The sequence below is a fragment of the Elaeis guineensis genome, chromosome 4, assembly GCF_000442705.2.
Source record: "Elaeis guineensis isolate ETL-2024a chromosome 4, EG11, whole genome shotgun sequence".
In the NCBI taxonomy this organism is placed as follows: Eukaryota; Viridiplantae; Streptophyta; class Magnoliopsida; order Arecales; family Arecaceae; genus Elaeis; species Elaeis guineensis.
Window position 1 is genome coordinate 29,478,057 of NC_025996.2, and position 20,321 is coordinate 29,498,377.

General features: G+C 36.5%; 1 protein-coding gene across 1 annotated transcript; it reads left to right on the forward strand.

The window, feature by feature from the left end:
- The first annotated feature begins 11,643 nt into the window (after nucleotides 1-11,643).
- Nucleotides 11,644-18,305, forward strand: LOC105043160 (inosine triphosphate pyrophosphatase). The gene is made up of 8 exons (XM_029263980.2): nucleotides 11,644-11,893; nucleotides 15,439-15,503; nucleotides 15,641-15,704; nucleotides 15,792-15,801; nucleotides 15,994-16,025; nucleotides 16,121-16,233; nucleotides 17,859-17,935; nucleotides 18,026-18,305. Exons 1-8 carry the CDS (start codon nucleotides 11,659-11,661, stop codon nucleotides 18,144-18,146), a joined length of 717 nt encoding a protein of 238 aa, XP_029119813.2. The 5' UTR covers nucleotides 11,644-11,658; the 3' UTR covers nucleotides 18,147-18,305.
- The last annotated feature ends 2,016 nt before the right edge of the window (nucleotides 18,306-20,321 follow it).

Below are 20,321 nucleotides of genomic sequence, written 5' to 3' on the forward strand. Positions count from 1 at the left end.
AAGAATAATATCAATATCTTTTACTGTAGATTTCACTGTTCCATTGCTATAGCTTAAATTTAAGTAAAATTTTCTGACTAGATCAACATAAGTATTTTTCTTTAAAGAGTAGTAAAATTTTCATCTTTGATACTTAATCTTCGATCCAATAATGAATCCTTCTTTTTCAAAAAACTTGAAATCAATATTTTTCCCGGGTTCCACTTTTCGGTCAGAGAGAGGTACCTTGCTTTGGCTGATTGGGGACTGAGTGGAAGCTAAAGCAGGATCTGGAGCAGGGATTGAAGTAGGAGAGGGTTCGATTGCTAATCTCTTTCTGCTCACACTGTCTTCCAACCCACGAACAGATTTTTTTCTTTACAGTAGCTTCATTTTGGGAGTCATTAGGTCAAGAGAGACTTGAAAGGAGCTTAGGAGACTAAATGTGAGGCAGAGAGAAAAAAATTTTGGAAAAAAAAAGGCAAAGATTTGAGGAGTTAAATCATCGATTTGGAGAAGAGGGGATGATTCTAGGGCAAGCTCGAACTGTCCCAAATGAGGAAGGGAGAGGAGAGGAAGTTGATTCCTTAACGGATGATCTGAGGAGTGAAAATCGATGGGAAGAGATATTCGAGAGAAATCTTTGGTTTGGGGGTGAAGAGATGGAGAGCTTTTGGTTCGGTGGGAGGAAGAAGACGAAGGGCTGAGTCGGCTCAAGAAAAAATTCTCAATAAGAAAAGAGCGCCCGAAGGATTTTGACAAAATTGCAAGATTACCCTAGGGTCGACCCTGGGGGTCGACTCATGGCACAGAAAAATGCAAAAGAATGATGGGATAATTTCAAAAAAGAATTGAAACTCTGAGAGAAGGATGTTTACCCGAATATTAATCATGTGAATGATAGTTTTGAGCTTTTGAGCTCTTAAGAAAAATGAGAATTGAGCTCAATAGATTTGGTTCAATGAATTTTTGGCATTAAAAATTTGGAATCAGAGAGATACTTAAGCTGATGGATCAAGAAGTCCTAGTTCTCTCCTAATTTCACAAAATCTATCTTTATTTAATACCTTGGTAAAGATATCAGCCAATTATTTTTTAGTACAAACATAATCAAGAATTATATCTTTATTTTGGACATGTTCTCTTATAAAATGATGCCTAATTTCAATATGCCTAATTATATCTTTATTTTGGACATGTTCTCTTATAGCACTGGTGTTATCACATCTTATGGGAGTTTCATTGAGTTTGATGTCAAAGTCTTCAAGTTGTTGCTTAATCCATAAGATTTGAGCACAACAACTTCTGGCTGCAATGTATTCGGCCTCGACCGTAGACAGTGCTATCGAGTTTTGCTTTTTGTTAAATCAAGAGATTAAGTTAACTCCAAAAAATTGATAAGTTCCACTAGTACTTTTTCTATCTAATCTACATCCAGCAAAATCGATATCTGAATATCCTATCAAGTCAATTGATGAGTCCTTAGAATATCATAGTCCTAGAATTTGTGTACCATTTAAATATCTAAAGATTCTTTTAACTGCATTCAAGTGAGATTCTTTTGAATTTAATTGAAAGCGAGCACAAAGACAAACACTAAACATAATATCTGGTCTACTAGCAGTTAAATACAATAGAGAATCAATTATGCCTCTATAAAATTTTAAGTCTATATTTTTACCTCCTTCATCCTTGTCAAGCTTACATGATGGGCTCATGGGTGTACCAATTGCTTTGGAGTTCTCCATTCTAAATCTTTTGAGTAGTTCTCTTGTGTACTTACTTTGGGTGATAGAGATCCTTCCTTTGTTTATTTGATTTGGAGTCTGAGGAATAATGTAAGTTCTCCCATCATACTCATCTCGAACTCTCCCTGTATGAGCTTAGCAAAATCTTGACAAAAATTTTCATTAGTAAATTCAAAAATAATATCATCAACATATATTTGTATAACTAATATATTATTTTGATTTCTTTTAATGAAAAGGGTTGTGTCTATATTTTCTCTTGAAAAATCATTATTAAGCAGAAATTTGCTTAGCCTTTCATACCAAGCCCTAAGTGCTTGTTTCAAATCATATAATATTTTATTTAATTTAAAAATATAATTAAAAAAGTATAATTTTTAAAATCTGGAGGTTGTTCTATATAAACTTCTTCAGCAATATATCCATTTAGAAAAATATTTTTGACATTCATTTGGAATAACTTAAAATTCATAAAGCAAGCATATGCAAGTAGAAATCTAATTGCTTCTAATCTAGCAACAGGTGCAAAGATCTCATCAAAATCAATTCTTTCTTCTTAATTATAACCTTTTGCAACTAATCTCATTTTATTTCTTATCACATTTTCATGTTTATCCAATTTATTCCTATATACCCATTTTGTGTCAATTATTGAATAATTTTTAGGTCTTGAAACTAAAGTCCATACATTATTTTTTTCAAATTGATTAAGTTCTTCTTGTATTGCATTTATCTAATTATAATCTTTTTCAGCTTCATCTATGATTTTAGGTTCAAGATGAGAGACAAAAGTAAAATGATTGAATGCATCTCTAAATGAAGAGCGAGTTCTTACACCATGTGTAGAATCACCAATGATTAGTTCCTTGTGGTGATTATGATCAACCTCCATTCTTTGGGTAGATCATTTGTACCTAGAGGTTGTTCTTGTTGTTCTTCACCTTCCTCATCCTGTTTGTCTTCATATTCTTCATCATCTTGAATGGTTGAGTCTTTTAGAGTGATCTCCTTTATCCCTTCTATAAGAGGATCTGCATTATCAATACCTTCATTTTTTCTTAAGGGAAGATCGTTAGTTTCATCAAAAACAATATGTATTGACTCCTCTACTATTAAAGTTCTTTTATTGAAAACTCTAAAAGCTTTGCTAGAAGAGGAGTAACCAAAAAAAATTGCTTCTTCAAATTTTGCATCAAATTTTCTTGGTCTTTCTTTACCATTGTTCAAAACAAAACATCGACAATCAAAAATATAAAAATATGTAATATTTGATTTTCTTTCTTTCCAAAGCTCATAAGGAGTTTTCTTTAAAATTAGTATAATTAAAGTATGGTTTAATATGTAACATGCCGTGTTAATTGCTTCCGTCCAAAAATATTTTGGAAGGTTGCTTTCACATAGCATAGTACGGGCTATTTCTTCAAGAGTTCTATTTTTTTTTTTACTACCCCATTTTGTTGGGGTGTCCTAGATGCTGAAAAGTTATGGTCAATACCTTTTTTATCACAAAACTTTTCAAAATCTTGATTTTCAAATGCGATTCCATGATCACTTCGAATATTTTGAATTGAAAAATCTTTTTCATTTGTGACTTTTCGATAAAATTTTGAGAAAATATGAAAAGTTTCATCTTTATGTGCTAAGAAGAAGACCTATGTAAAACGAGAAAAATCATCAATAATCACAAAACCATATCATTTTTCACCTAGACTAGTAGTTCTAGTGGGTCCAAATAAATCCATGTGCAATAGTTCTAATGGCCTAGAAGTTGAAACAATATTTTTAGATTTGAATGAGATTCATGTTTGTTTACCCATTTGGCATGCATCACAAATTTTATCATTTTCAAAATTCAATTTGGACAAGCAGATAACCAATTCCTTTTTAATAAGTTTTGAGAGTGAATGCATGCTAATATGTGCAAGCCTACGATGCCAAAGCCAACTAGTCTCATTAATCTTGGTATTCAAGGCTACTAGGCATTGCATATTTATTTTGGAAAGATCATTCAAATCTACTATATAAATATTACCATGTCTATGCCCAACAAATTTAATGCCTTCATTAATAGGACTAGTTACAATGCAAACTGAAGATTCAGAAATGATTTTGTATCCTTTATCACAAAATTGACTGATGCTTAATAAAATATTTTTAATATACTTAGAGGAAGTGATACCAATGTTACCTAAACCGATGATCTTTTCTTTGCCATTGTCTCCAAAGGTGACCATCCCTCGATTTTTAGCAATAAGTGTGATGAATTGGGATTTATCACCAGTCATGTATCTTGAGCACCCGCTATCAAGATACCATCTTCAGTTTGCTTCTTAGGATACAAGATACATCTATACACAAGAATCAAGTTTTGACTTTAGGTATCCAAGTTTTCTTGGATTCTTTTTGGTTAGTCATAATGGTTCCTTTTGGAATCCATATTTTTTTTACATTGAAATTTTTAGATTTATTAGAAAAACATGAATAGGATTTATATCCTATTCTACCACATTTAAAATAAGTTATATTTGAAAACTTGTTGTATGATGAGTTTACAAAGATATTTTTCAGAAATTTTTATTTCTTTAAAGGGTTATATCCAAGACCAGCTTTATCATAAATGATCTTTTAATTGTCAAGTATCATATGAAGTTTATTTGAACTTAAAGTAAACTTTTCAATCATTGATTTTAACTTGACAATTTTATTTTTTAAGTTCAGATTTTTTTGAGACAGGATTGATTTTTCATTTGAAATACTCTCATTTTCTTTTAATAAAGATTGATTCTTTAATTTTAATTCTTTGTTCTTTACCCCTAGCTTCTTTAGTTCATCAATTAGGTCATAAAACACTTCATGAAGTTTTTTAAAGGTAAAGTCAATAGGAGTTTCAGTATTTACCTCATTTTCATGTGCCATAAGGCACAAGTTGGCTTGTTCATTTGAGTCTTCTTCTTCGAAACTTGACTCATCACTTTCGCTCCATGTAGCCATCATGGCCTTCTTCTTGTACTTCTTGGGATCATTCTTCAGTTGTGGGCATTCAGACTTAAAGTGTCCTGATTTCTTGCATTCATAACAAATAAGAGATTGCTCCTTATCCTTCTCTTTGCTATGTTCTCCTTTTGTAGGTGGTCTCTTCCTCATTCTTTGTCTTCTTTTCTTCAAGAACTTCTTAAACCTTCTAGTAATGAGGGTCATTTCTTCATCCTGCTCTTCATTTTCTGTATCATCGGATTCTTCATCAGATTGAGCAGTGGATTTGAGGGTAATTATCTTCTTCTTTTTGACATCTTCTTCTTGGTGTTGTTTCATGCTTAGCTCGTAAGTCATCAGTGATCCTAGAAGCTCCTCCAAGGGTAAGATATTCAGATCTTTGGCTTCTTGGATTGCGGTCACTTTGGCTCTCCAAGTCCTTGATAAAGACCTAAGAATCTTTCTTACGAGATCACTGTTAGAATAAGACATACCAAGACTTTTTAGATCATTAATAATATCAGTAAAATGAGTAAACATCTCAGTTATTGATTCATTATGCTCTATTTTAAAAAGTTCATATTTATGCACAAGCATATTGATTTTTGATTCTTTCACTTGATCAGTTCCTTCATGAGTTACTTCTAATCTATCCCATATTTTCTTAGTTGACATGTATGTTGAAATACGATTAAATTCATTAGCATCTAGAGCACAATACAAAATATTCATGGCTTTAGCATTTAGTTGAGCCATTTTCTTATCAACCTCATCCCATTTTTTTTCAGATTTTGTTGATTCCACACCATCAATTATTTTAGTGGATATGTGTGGTCCATTTACTATGATACTCCACATATCATAGTCAAGTGCTTGAATAAAGATTTTTATCCGAGCTTTTCAATAGGTATAATTTGACCCATTGAAAAGTGGATGTCGGTTTGTGGACTGCCCCTCGGCTAGTGAAGTGTCAACTTGAGTTACCATAGATTTTTAGCTCTTGATGGTTAAATCAAAGTAGGGCTAGAACACCGTGCTCTGATACCACTTGTTGTCCAGCTATGCAACCCAAGAGGGGGGTAAATTGGGTTTCTAAAAATTTAAAGTTAATTTTACAACTATGAGGATTTTATAACAATAAGCAGGATAAATATGGAGAGTGAAATTTATGCAAGGTGTAGAAGCTGGATGCAAGAATGCAAGAAGATAAAAAAATTTAAAAGGAGAGCAAGTAAGCACAATACAAACAAGAAGATTTATAGTGGTTCGGTGCCAACCTTGCACCTACATCTACTCCCCAAGCTCCTACTTGAGAATTTAAATCCACTAAATCGTATTCAACTCGAATACAACGTCGGAACCTCTGACTCTAGCTATTTCAAGCTAGAACACTTATTTCTTGGGTACAAGTCAATCCAATACAATCCGATTCAAGGTTCGGATCAATCTTTCCACGTTTTGGAATCCTTCCAAAATAAAATATCAACTCAAAATAGAATATAGCAGTTAATCACATAGAAATACAGATGTAGCTCTTTTAATGAGCAAATAAAGCTTTAAATATACTTTACACAATAAGAACGAAGCTCTTTTAATTTTTCTCAAGGTGGTTGAAGACTTGAATGAGCTCTTAAGGAGCTGGTGAACTTGAAATAAAAACTTCTTGAACTTTTAAGAGGGCTCTTGCTTGGGGTTGAAATAAATGCTTGAAGAACCTTTTCAAAATCTTGTTGATTCCCTCCTTTAAGTACCTTTTATAACTTCAAATAATGGTGGAGAGTAATCTGGACTGAAATAGAGCCGTTGGAGTACATTAAATGCAGCCAAAACAAGCTAAAAACTAGTCGTTGTGAAATTTTTATGTCATAGGGGTCGACTCATAGGGTCGACTCATGCTCATGAGTCGACTCATGGGATTGACTTCTGTGGCACAGAACAGAAAATGACTGTTTTGTAATTTTAGCTTACACAGCAGCAGAGGTCGACTCATAGGATCGACTTATGCTTAGGGGTCGACTCATGGGATCGACTCACAGAGTATGCCAGCCAAATAATTCAGCGTGCCGTTCAGCCCTTTTTGCCATGAGTCGACTCATAGGGTCGACTCAAATATATAAACATGATTTTCTTTCAAAATGCATATTCAAAAATATTAAAATTACCTCTAATAGATTACAAATATTGTGTTCTTGCTCTTGAGGCTTCCGAATCAGAACTTAATAAAATTACGATTTTGCCTCTGAAATACAATAAATCTTTTTTCAAGCCAAAATCATTAGTCACCCCCTCAAATGCTTTGTAATCATCAAAATCAATTTAAGGAGCAACACGAGCATTGATACAACCATGTATAGCACTATTGGGACTGAGGCCCAGCTAAATTTGAACATTATGGGTATTTATTCTAGGGGTTTGCAGATTGTTTTGCCACTGGAATAACCTGTTTGTGACACTTGGAAGTTCTTTTACATACGGTCTCACCCCTTCTGCTAGCGAGTGTGAGTTCTCTCTTCTCGACGGTTTCAGTTGCAGTAGAAGTTTGAGTAGCTGTTGGTCCAGCCCCCAATTCCGAACAAAAGCTTTGATTGGACCGAGGTTTGTGCAGGGAGGGAATAGGAACTAATAACGATAGTTCGAGGTTGAGCTCACCGGCCGCCCTACGTCAGTAGTCTTCCTAACTTCTATTCCTTTTTTTGTTCTAAGGTAAGGCCCCGAGGTCCTTCAAGAACAGCATTGCGGTCGCAATGGGGCTCTGGGTGAATATTGTCCACCCGTGTGAGCCGGGCTAGAAACTTGCACGTGTGGTTCTGGCTGGGCTTTCCTTCGGTATCTAATAACCTTACTTCTGCTCGCCGCTGGCGCACCTCTCCTAGCTATTGCCCATTTATTCCAGAATAATCTTTTTAGGAGGGACAATTCTGCATATTTCTACCAAATCCTTCCATTATTAAGTACCACGAGCTCTTTGTCCCACACATCTATCAAGAAGCTAGTGTAGTTCACCGGTTCCACCGAATGCTCCTATCTTTGGGCAAAGATCGTGTGAGTGTGCAGTTATGCTTCGGATGCTTCGCCATGGAATAGATCGACTCAGTTCCCGTTCTTTTTCGGTGCACTCGCTTTATATCTCCGACACACAAGGAAGGATGCTGACTTGGATCTCGGGTGACGGAATATGGCAGCCAGAAGCGACGAGCAATCGCAGTCGAAGCTTGGCTCTAGTTGATAGGCTAGCAGTAAGCTTGGCTACAGTGAAGCACTTACCAAGCGCGAAGGAAAGGGCCTTCGCCACTTGAGCCATATGCGGGGGCACTCGCATGTGCGGTTTTTAGGGAGGGAGAACGTCGATTGAGCCATTCCATCCCAATAGCGTATATTTGGAGCTCAATATGAAATCCATCTTTCTTGCAAGACCAGTTTGAAAAAAATAAAAATCGCAGGTACTATTTATGATGTCCCTGGGATTGTTGCCAGGGATCGTCAACAAACCTTAGCTATTCGTTGGATCCTTGGAGCAGCTTTCAAACGACGTATAAGCTACAGGATAAGCTTAGAGAAATGTTCATTTGATGAGATACTGGATGCTAACCGAAAGAGGGGAATTGCACGTAAGAGAAGGGAGAATCTTCATGGATTTGCTTTCACCAATCGAAGTTTCATGCATTTCAGATGATCGTAAAGTGATACCACGGAGCTCTTCCTCATTCAGTCATTACACTTAGGCCCAGTCATAAGTAGCCCGGCCCTTAACGAGTGCTAGTATGTCCATTTTCAAAGAAATATATGCTTTAGTAAGATTTTTTTCAACGAGTCCAATGCTGAATTAATAAGAAAAGAAATTTAAATTCGATGCGCCTAATGTTTAAATTATGTGCTCATTTATGTTGATTAGAAGAGACAACTACATGTTATAAAAGATTCGCATATGTCCTACTACTGGTCTCAGTTTCCAATGCTCACGTTTGTCCGGGGAGGGTAACCGGGTAGCCAATTCCCTCCAGATGTGCCTTCCTTTATGCTAGCAGATGTTACCGTGGTGCTGCTTCATTCGCTTTTGATTGTTTTGAGCTATAGAGTTGAATCAGACTTAATGAGCCTTTGTAGTGTATATATGTATATATATTTTTTGCATAATTTTCTTTATCTTTTGAAATGGAGATCTCCCCTTAATGTACCCCGAAAAGAGAAAAGTAGAAAAGGGACATCAGAGATATTTTAAATCTTCCAAAATTTTCAAGAAATCTTTTGCACCTAACAAGTCAATCATTTAAATAGCTAGTTTTGTTTAAACTTTTATTAAGGCCACATTTTACAATAACTTTTAAATTTTTTCACAGGGGAAATTATTTTATTGTGAGGAAGTTATTTGATAGTCATAATATCACTAGTATTCCATCGAAAAAAAATATCACCGCTATTGTTTTCAAAATCTCAAAGTATAACACTCGTGGAATGGCTCAAAAAACTCCAAATGAGTCACCAGGCAAGATCAGTAAAAAATAATAAACATATCATCCTATTATTTTTGGATAACTCATCAAATACAGTTATATGTAGCTACGACTATTAATTACAACATGTTTCCATCATATGAGAAGCCTATACTCTAATTTAATATGTACCAATCTAGATTTGCATGGCTTTAGTATCATCTCTCGTCATCCAAAAAGCTATAAGAAAATCTTAAGATTGGACCCATGTTCTTGTTCTCCTCCCTCTCTCTCTCTCTCTATACACCAAGGAGAAGGAGGAAATGTGAAGATGACATAATTCTTTATGTGTACATTTCTACTCTAATATAGCATATGATGCAGCAAGTTTTACTTCATAGGTGCATTTTTCATATTGATCATAAACCAAGTTACAATTTCAAAGTTTTCCATACATTACACTTCTTCTTAGAATGGCTACGCAAGAAGTTTACCGAAGCTTTTTTAACAATACATCAAAATTATATTATTAAATACAAGAAGAATATGTTATTTTAGATTCCGCTAATTAAAATTTATGACCAAAATATCTTGAATCCTTTTATTTAGGAATACCCACGGAAAAAATTATTTAGAAGATTTCCATCTATCAATTTTTATGTAGAGAATATGTTACTTATCCCACCAACTTTTCCACCATGAGCACACACATTCTTTCATTTTTCAATCAGATAATGCATCTCTATTATAAAACTTTGAAATGGATTGAAGTTTGCCATTTTCTCCGATTCGATTCCTTTCAAACAGATTGGGCTCCCACCTTTAAACAGATCATCACACATTTTTCCCTCCCTTCCCTCAAACAAACATTGCAGTACTTGACTGGTTACCAGTAAACTGCAAATCATAGTTTTTACCCAAAAACAATGTAAAGTACGGCCAAATCTTTGGCACCAGCCGCAAACTAAACCCAATATGAAGTAAGTAGAATGAAACATAGTTAGGTTCTAATCATAAACAAATTAACAAATCTAAATTGTTTAAAGACATTTTCCTATTTCAAGATTAAGGATATGATTGGAATGACTTGTTCAATATGCCAGAGGGGTCCATACAATTACAATCTACACGAGGCACCAACAGTAAATTTTTGAGTTGATTCATGTCCAGCTAAACTGTGTCATGTCAAGCATGTTAGGGGTATTTGGTTTGTGATAAAAAATAGTATAATCATTGAAATCGAAATGGATTGAAATCGAAATTGGAATGACCAAATCCCTTGAAGCATTTGATTCGTATCCGGAATCAGATTCGGAATGGATGATTCCAATTGTTGCTGTTTGGTTTATTTAAAAAAATCAAAATCAAAAATATTTTTTAAAATAATATTTTATTTAATAATAATAATAATATTATTATTATTTTATTTTTTAATAAGTTAAAGAGGTGAGGGAGAATTTATTTATTTTTTTGCCCTTCCATCTTCCTCTCTCTTCCCATGGCATCACCATGCTCAACCTCCCACCTCCTTCGGTGCAAACTGCGGCTTCTCTGTGCTGCCCCTCACCCCTTCTCTCCGCCTCCTGTGTCTCTTCCGCATCACATCCCGGCCCCCCTCGCACCTCCTTCGTTTCTTTGCGCCCTCTCAACCCCCACCCGCAGCCCGCTACTCCTTCGAGCTATGACCACCACCCCCTGGCCTCGGTGCCTCCTTCGTTTTTCTGCGCCACTCCCTCCCCCACCCCTATAGGATCAGCACCTTCTCCGACCCACCCCCAAAACCTTTGGTGGTTCGAGGCTCCCCCACGTCGTCCCCCCAACGGCCTGCGCCTCTTCCAAGCCATCACCACCCCTCCAAACTCCTTGGTGGTCAGTGACTCCTCTGCCCTTTTCTCTTGCATTCGACGTCGGTGTCTCCTCTCCACTCTCGATCCCACCTCTCCACTCATCTCCTCGATGAAGTCTGATATGGTCTTCGACTTGCTTTGCCGCCGCGCCAGCCTCTCCATCCCTTAGCTTCGCTACTTCGTCCGCTATAACTCCATCATTACTGTCCACGTCCCTTCCAACCGCCTCCCCAAGCTCTTCCTTTTTCATTTTCTCCCCTGACCACGATGCTTGCACCCCACATCCCACGCTCGATGAATTTTTTTTTTAATCTCATTCTAGTGGAATGAGATTTTGACTTTCTTGAGATAAAATCAGATTCAACTAAGAAAGAAATGGATCATTCTCATTTTTTTTTGAAATAAAAATCAAAATAAATTTTTTTTCGACCAAATACTTGGAACGGTAATCATCCATTCATATTTTCATTACAGATCTTAATTACCTCAACTAAATACCCCCTAATATCATGTTGGGTTAATGAGTTGACCATGTCCAACCATATTTTTCTCGGTATGGTCCAATTCGTCGTGCTACTTTCTTAACTCCAACCCGACTTGATCTCAGCCCCTGCCACCTCTAATCACAAAGTCGGGTTCGCAAAACCGCACCTGATTTTGGAGTCGCAGCCAACACGTGCAATGGCACGTGACCCCACCCTAGTTTATACCGCATGGGAAAGTGCAGCGATGTGGGAGAGCGCTCCTCCGTGGCCGCTGATATTTGGTGCGAGCGCGCCGCCACCGCGGCCGTCGAGCGGGATGACGCGGGTTTTGTCGCGGCCGGTGACGTTCGTGACGGGGAATGCCAAGAAGCTGGAGGAAGTCAGAGCGATTATCGGCAATTCCATTCCCTTCGAATCCCTCAAACTCGACCGTAATTTCTCCTTCTGCTCTCTTTCTTATTAAACCCTATCGAGTTTCCCTGGAATCACGGGTCCCATGGCTGTTGGTTTTACCATTCGGAGACTTAGTTTGGCATGTGTGGTTTTGATCAGAAATGCTTCAAATTTCCCTTCTTTTTTTGATGCCTCTGCCGGTTGGTTTTACCATCTTGAGCACTTTTGTTGGAGACCTAGTTTATGATTCTGGATTAATGGTTAGGTATCCTGTTGCATTGCGAAACCTAGCTTTGCACGTGTGGTTTCAATGATAAAAACCCAGTCTTTCATGCAATCTGGTGGCAGATGGTGATTTTGCTCTTTGATGGAAAACATGCACGCCAACTAGTCGTGCAATAGGCTGTGTGATCTTACTTCAGAACCTTGTTTTGATGCCATCGTAGTGATGGGTCCCAAAGGGAGGTTTATCAAATATGCTGAATTCTGCTGTTTTCTTGAACTGTTCCAAGGAATCTTGATCTTTGGTCAAGGCCAGTTTTTCAACCAAAAGAAATAGTCGGAATAACAAGAATGCTCTTTTAGTTGTATTAATTGAAAGGACAAATTGTAATTTTTTCCTGTAGGTATTAAATGAACAAATGTATTAGGATATTTCTGTGATTGATTGAACGAACAAATTGTAATTTTTCCTGTCGGAATTAAATGAACGATTGTATTAGGATATTTCTGTGATTTCTGTCCCCCAGGTGATTACCATCATCTACAAGTTAAAAGGGAGGCTAGGAGCTTAGGGAAGGAAGGTCCAAGGTATATGAGTCATGCCTGTAACTCTTGGGTCTTCCTCTTCCTCTTCTTTTTACTTTTCTTTTTATGGCGCTTTGATTGGGCTGACAAAGGTTGATGAGAGAGATCCAGCTGGTATAGAGCCTTCATACTCAAACTCTTTTATTAAACTTTTTGCTTGCAACTTCATCATCCTAAGAAGGGACAAAGAAAAAGGTGGCAAACAGCAATTAGACAAGACAATGGGTTGTTCAATTAATCAATTCTCTCAATACAGGGGAATCAGGAGAGATTAGAATTGTTGAAACCTCATCTCATGAAGCTCTGCTGCATCTTCCTTGTATCAATCTATATCTGGCATATCATGTCATGTTCCTTTCGGGACATGGCAAAAAACTCCAATAATGACTTGTCTGGGGAAACCTGGTGCCCCTCTATCTTTTCCATACAATGTTTCGTGTGGAAATTGGTCTAACTTGCTTTCATTTTATTTCAACCCCTTTTAGGTCTATAAGGACAAATTGAAACTCAAGGGCCATCTTGAACTTTTGTCTAGCCAATTGCACCACTTTGCTTTAATTACCATAAGTTGCCCCAAAGTTTGTGGAAGTTGTGCCATCTCATTTTGTGCTGGACACAAAAGCCCTTAATCTCTGCATATGTTGCACGACTAGATGTGATGGACTTAAATTATTGTCTCCTTGCTTTCTTGAAGTTAATACTCTTCTTGGCATTATCTACTATAGCCAACTAATTTTCATTTGATGTTGAATATGAGCTGAATGCACCATCCCATTGTTCAATAGCCACAACCTTTCAAGGAGAATGTCAGCAACCTTCATTGTGGAACTGTCCCAATGGAAGATTTCAACAAACATCACCATGTGACATCCAGATTGTCATGTGTTATCCGGCCAAGTTTGTAAAAATGTGGCTGGAGGTTCATCTTCAAGTTCACTCTGGACAAGTTAGATTGTGTCAAGGTTCTTTGAATTACCCCCGTCAATCACCTTGAATTGAGTTATCACCACATATGGTGTTGATGTGGAAAATCCGCTTCCATCTCTAATCATCTCCTTGTCATTCTTTAGAAGAAGCTCACAAGACCAATAGATTTTCTTTTGTAATATCGCTTTCCTTAATAGACGAATGCCAGCCATGTACTTGATCTATGAAATTCCTCTGTTCTTTGGCCTTTCCTTTATTGATCTGGTCTGCTGCCCTGCTGATGTAGGCTGTTATAAAGGAGCTTCCATATAAGGCTTTTAAAGATACCATACCATGGATTCCTTTATGCCTTTAGTTGATTGGAAGAAGTATATAAGCAATTTTAAATAAAATATTTACAAGCCTAAGGTGACCAATTTGTGCTATCAACTTTGTCAAGATCAGGATCGAGTTATAAGTTATTGCAAGGTTCGATTGGATCAATCATGGATCGCAAGATTTTTTTCCATTTTTCATGAAAAAAAGGATAGAAGAAATATGAAAATTGAAAAAGAAAAATGAGCCCATTATAGACTAGATGCTTAAAGAATAAATGCTTATAGGAGGTCAAGTTTCCACCATCATATACCCATATATAGTTTGGTTAGTGGAGCAAACACCATCCAATTATTAATGATAATTCCTTGCTACCTGTCAATTCAATTATCCTTTTAACTCATGGACTCTGAAACTTAGTTTTCTTAATTTTTAGAATTTAGGCACCCTAAAGAGCTAGCTAATTTTGTATCTTCAAGTCTTATTATTGATAAATTAGTTTATGAGCCATGTAGTCAAATAAATTGACTTCTATATTATCTAAGATGCACATGACATGATTAAGTCATATCTAAGGATCCAAGGGATTATATGATCCATAATATGGATCTATACTTTTTGTGATTTTAGTTCATCTCATTCCAAAAATGTGAAAAAGATCATTTTGGACTATTTTTTTCAAGAAATTTTATCTTGGTACCGGATCCCGTACCGATGAAATTTACTGTAGTGTCGAAATGTGGTACGGTATGATATGCCTGTGTCGGTATGGAGCGGTTCGGCATCTGATATGCATCCGTTATGGTACGGCACAGAATGTATCGGGCAGTTCAGTCCAGTATGGAATTCCATGGTTTTATCCATATAATAAGATCCATATTGTGGATCATGAGATTTAGTAATAATATTTCCTATTGCTGGCTGTGATTGGCCTTTCTACTAGATAGCTTTGAAGAATGTGTATCCTCATGGAGCTAGCAGCCTTCAGAATTTTATTGAATGCATGATTGTTGCACTACTCTTTATGGTCTTAAATAGGCTCCATCCTTGGTTCAGGGATTCTTGATAGATGGTTTTCGGTGCTAGGGAGCTGTAACACCGATGCTTAGTCATTCCATATGATTCCATCGACGATTACTGTCCAATTTATGAATGATTTCTTGTTGGTGGTGGTGCTATTGTGATAGCTTTCTTGGTGCAAAAGAGGTGAATTAGCTGGTCTGATTGTGCAGGTTTGGCTGTTCATAGTGTAAGTTGGCTGCTAGAAAGTCTTGGTAACTTCAGATGGCATATTACTGCTCAGCCACTGTCTGTCAATCTTTATTGGTTGATAATGATGTCTTATAATATTGAATCTAACCTTATGAGGTTTGGCAGATGGACTGCCAACTAAACTGGTTTGAACTGGACTGAGTGCATTCTTGATATATATCTAGTTTGGTTTCAGGCAAATAAGCAAAAGAAAATATTATAGATATATGAGTTGTCTAAATATTTTTCTTGTTTTTAATTACTGACATTGAATACTCTCCAGTGCCAGAATTGCAAGGTGAGCCTGAAGAGATATCTAAAGAAAAGGCCCGTATAGCTGCAGCAAAGGTATTTCATTATTGTGTTCTTGAATTACTGCAAATAGATATCAAGATCTAAATTACTGATTAGTTTACATAGGAAAAATAAAGCATGCCCTTTTCATAAGGTTCAAACTTTTGATTTGGTCCATTATTTCTTGGAAGGTAAATGCACCTGTACTTGTTGAGGATACCTGCCTGTGCTTTAATGCTCTAAATGGTCTCCCAGGTTGTGTTTCTGTCCTTAGTTCTTGTTGTATTTCTGTTATTTGTTTTTTTTGTGAATTATGATGTGTTTGGTGCTTCAATGTTGCAGGACCTTACATGTAAGTTTTCAATCTTTCCCACCTTTCTTCAGAAATCTCCCATCCCAACACTGAAATCTAGTGAAGCTCTTTGACAACTTCTCCCACATATTCCAAATTTTTCTCCTTATATTGTGTTCATGTCTTCTTAAATTCTGTAACACTGAAGTTCTAATTTCCATTTTTTTCAAAAAATTGGCATGGTTCCTGCAGAAAGTGGTTCCTGCAGAAGACTGGACATGAAGGTTTTAGATATTAAGCAATTTATATTTTCCATATCCTTTTTGTTTTCTATCCGAACTCTTTAGATGGCCTTTTAAACTTTTACTTGTCCTTTCAGGTCTCAACAATATACTAATGGCTTATGAGGACAAATCAGCATATGCATTGTGTATATTTTCTCTTGCTCTTGGGCCAGCTGAGGAGCCAATAACATTTATTGGGAAAACACAGGTGTAATACTGTGTTCTTGTAATGATTTATTTTAAAGTATAATTGAGGATATGTGTGCACCTATTAATCCTCTTGTATCATGTTTCAAAGTAACATGCATCTTCAAAATATAATGTGGTAGAGCTTAAAAATACTCATGTGTTGGGCATCCGCTCCCCACTTTTACGTCTTCATCCTGAGAGGCACCCCAGTTTCTCCTTTTTCTTTCACTCTCACATGTCTCATCACCTCCTTTCTCATTCTTTCTATTTTGATTTGAGTCTCCTATTTCTTTTAGGAACCCTCGAATCCTATTTAGAGGCACCGAGGGCTGAGCAAAGGGGCATTTTGCTAATAATTTTGTTGTGTAAGGCTATTGTCCTTCTTTCTATCCTCCTTCCTTATCTTTCTTGATATTCCTTCTTGGTCTTTCTTGTTTGGATCTGAAGGCTGAGTCATCCAAGGATTGGTTCTTTCCGATTGTTTCTTTTTTCTTTTATTTTTTCTTCTTCTCTCCGAGGCACTTTGTTTATTTATTTATTTTGTTTTTTTTTTTTTTGGGGGGGGGGTGTGGTTTGGTAATGGTTGCGAGTTTGAAGAACCATGGGGACAAAACTAACAACAATAAAATTAATGATATCAACACAAAGGTTAGAAGGAACGTGACTAAGAATATATATAATTATGCTATTGTAGTTCAACTATATAAGCTTCTCATAGTACATGAGCAACACCAAGAATGTGCTGTTATGTATAAACATAATTACAAGGCCCTAGAGTTTTATCAAATAGTTTTAGATTCACCAGTTTTAGGGTCTAAGATCTAGGATCTAGGAATAAGGCATCGCTATAGTGTCTAATCCATTCCCATATTGTCCTCCTATTATGTGTAGCTTATGTCTTAGGGTCTGTTTTTTGGAAGATAAAAAACTTATTTGAAAATCTGCATTTTTTTTGGATAAGTATTTCTCGGACAACATTACATGGGAAAATAAATTACCCATGTTCTTTTGCATTACTTATCTGTGAAGATCGATCCATATTTTTCATAATACCTTTTATTATGTAAATATTATGTTATATTATATAAAATATATTATTATATATTGTTATATATTATTATTTGATATATTATATAATAATAATAAAATATATTTTATCATTATTAAAATATATTAATATTTTAGGGATAGGTATATTTTAGGAATAAAATAAAGAGGTTATTTTCTTGGTTGATGGGAAAATAACTTATCCACCTCCTAGATGGATAAGACTTTCCCTTTGTTTCATCTAGTTGACTAGCTTGTCATCATGTTTCGTCTACCTGTTTTCATGACAGGAGTGATTAAAGCAGATCTGCTTCAATTCATGTCTTTTATAATCATGTCTTTATTCTCTGCCATTTTTATGCTTCATAAGTTAATGTAGCTTTGTTTCGTCAGTTATCATTCTATGTCATTCGATAACAAAGAAAAACAAAAATTTTACAAAGTAGAATAGCTGGGATTGGATGATCGTGTGATGGTGTTACTCCAACACGATCTGCAAATCAGTGAATGTATAGACAGAACTGTCTCCTCTGCATTCAAAATTTGAATTTGCTGGAAATACTTGCTTACCTGTGGGTTGTGGTTCCTGAATTGTAGGGAAAAATAGTTCCTTCAAGGGGTCCTGCAGATTTTGGATGGGATCCTATCTTCCAACCAGATGGATATGACCAAACGTAGATACTCTTTCTTCCTGACATTGTGTTGAATTTAAGTCTTTGATAGCTATTTAATGCTTGTAGTAACCATGTGACTTGGTGGTGCAGCTATGCTGAGATGCCAAAGGAAGAGAAGAATAAGATATCCCACCGCTCAAAAGCTCTTGCAATGGTGAAATCACACTTTGCAGCTGCTGGCTATGTTTTCCAGAACAACAGATTAGTTTGATAGCGTAGCTAACTGGATGCTATAAGGATTAACTTCGTTTTCAGCCCACCATGTTTTGATGTTGTAAGCCACATAGAGGACTTTGTTTAAACACTGTTCAGGTTATAACTTCAAGTACATCATCAATACAGTATCTGCTCGCTTTGTGGGCTATCAGCATATCTTGAGATGAAACAGGATATTGAGTGACACAGGATAACCAATGGAGATGGCTTTTCCAGAATAGAGGCAATTAGTTAGCCAAATGAATACCATTTTTCTTTTACTGTGTGGAAGTAAACCAACAGGATCATTGAAATTATTATATACGGTTTTCCTGATTCCATGTTTACGGTGTTGTTTTGCGCCCAAATTTGCAATCATTACCTAAAAATAAAACAGACCAGTGCGATAGGGAGATATAAAACAAGCGACACCAAACCAAGAGATCTTAACCACTCTGTCCTGTACCTGACAGAATAATTTTTTCTACCAAGCTGCGCAGCATCTGGTGGCATCCGTTTCACTCTCAGAGCTAAATCCTGGGCTGAATGAAATCCGTCCAAAATACTTGGACACCATCATCGAGCAACACTAAGATCATCTTTTGATAGGCATTTTGATGCATCTTAAATGCTAAGGATCACAAATAGCAGCTTATAAGAATCCCATCCACCATTGTCTCAGCCTTAGGACATTGTTATTTGCTATGCTGCAGAAGGCACTTGTTTAATGTTTGGGTATTTTCAATATTACCACCATTACCTCTTTGTATTGTCCTGCTTGCAAAATGTCCTACCACACAAACAGATATACAGGAACGATACTTTCTTCACATTGCCTGTTCTTCAACTCAATCTTAGTTTCACTTGTTTTACTACATATTTTTGAGGGGCCTTCCTATGTTTATTTGTTTTTTCCAACCAACCACAACAGGACCAGCAAGATTGTAATATGTCTACCAGTCCTTGTCCACTGGGGATGTATTTTCATCATGGCAAGCTTCGCTAAACTCTTTTGCCTATCTGCGCAGTTTCTTTTCCCTTCTTTTTGTGGGTGAATAAAGTTCATCTATAAGCGCTTTGGCTGCCACATTTCAGTGTCACGGTCCATCATACTTAGTTCGCGTCATGTGTTTATTCTACTCAATGTAAGTTGGTCTGTGCTACACTCATCTTTTGATCATGCTTCTTTACTGCAAGGCATCTGAAACAATTTACGAGATCACATTGTCCATCCGATTCAACCAACTAATTATAACTGTTCGTGTGAATGATAAATTTTCTACTGTTTGTTCAGGAATAACTTCTTTCCTTAATCTTAGGCAAGTCGGTTCAGGCAGGATTACAACCAGAAAATAAATGCAATAAATAGCATGCACTTGCGGGCATCTGGTCTAATGTATGGCAAAAAAATTGTACAACTTCCAATGTTTATGTGGCTACGATTCTATGATAACAGTTGTGCAATTCTGAAGAGGAAAATGCAATGCGGTATCTGTCATCAAGGGAGAGTGATGTCATATTTAGAGATTATTACTTGGCATACGGTATTGCAGTTTAACGAGCTTAAGTATGGCACTGGGAGAGTGTATTTTGGTCTTGCAACATCTATTACAAGAACACTGATCTGCAAGGACCAACACTTTGTGCATTTCTCCAAGAGGTAGACCGTATTGGTGGCTGACTCTGTAGCTATCCACATGTACATAAGCAAGAAGAAAGATCCACCTGCTTCAAGGAGTTGATGCCCGGAACATCCCTCGTTTACAAAAGGATCATCATCTGCCTAATATGATGAGTAGCATAAAGCACGCAACCTTCCTCATGAAAGCATACTTCAACTAAGTTGTGTTGCTCGATAGAGCTGGATAAATAACATACAGTATACAGTATTCCACATGCATTACAATCTGCTGCATACTGATTTTAGAAGACAAAAAACTTGCTGAATATGCAACTAGTAGATGCAACGATCCTCTGACGCAGATAATATTTGTGGTTCATATTAGGGATGCAGAAGTTTTATACCAAACCGCATTAATGGGAGTTATATACTAGTTTATTTCTCAAGTCAAGTAACTCAGCCATCTCATACGCTCAATAGAAAATTGGAAGACCGAAATATTTTCAGAATGATAACAGACAACCACTTCCTCTAAGCTCTACTAAATTTTAGATTAACCAGGAAATCAAA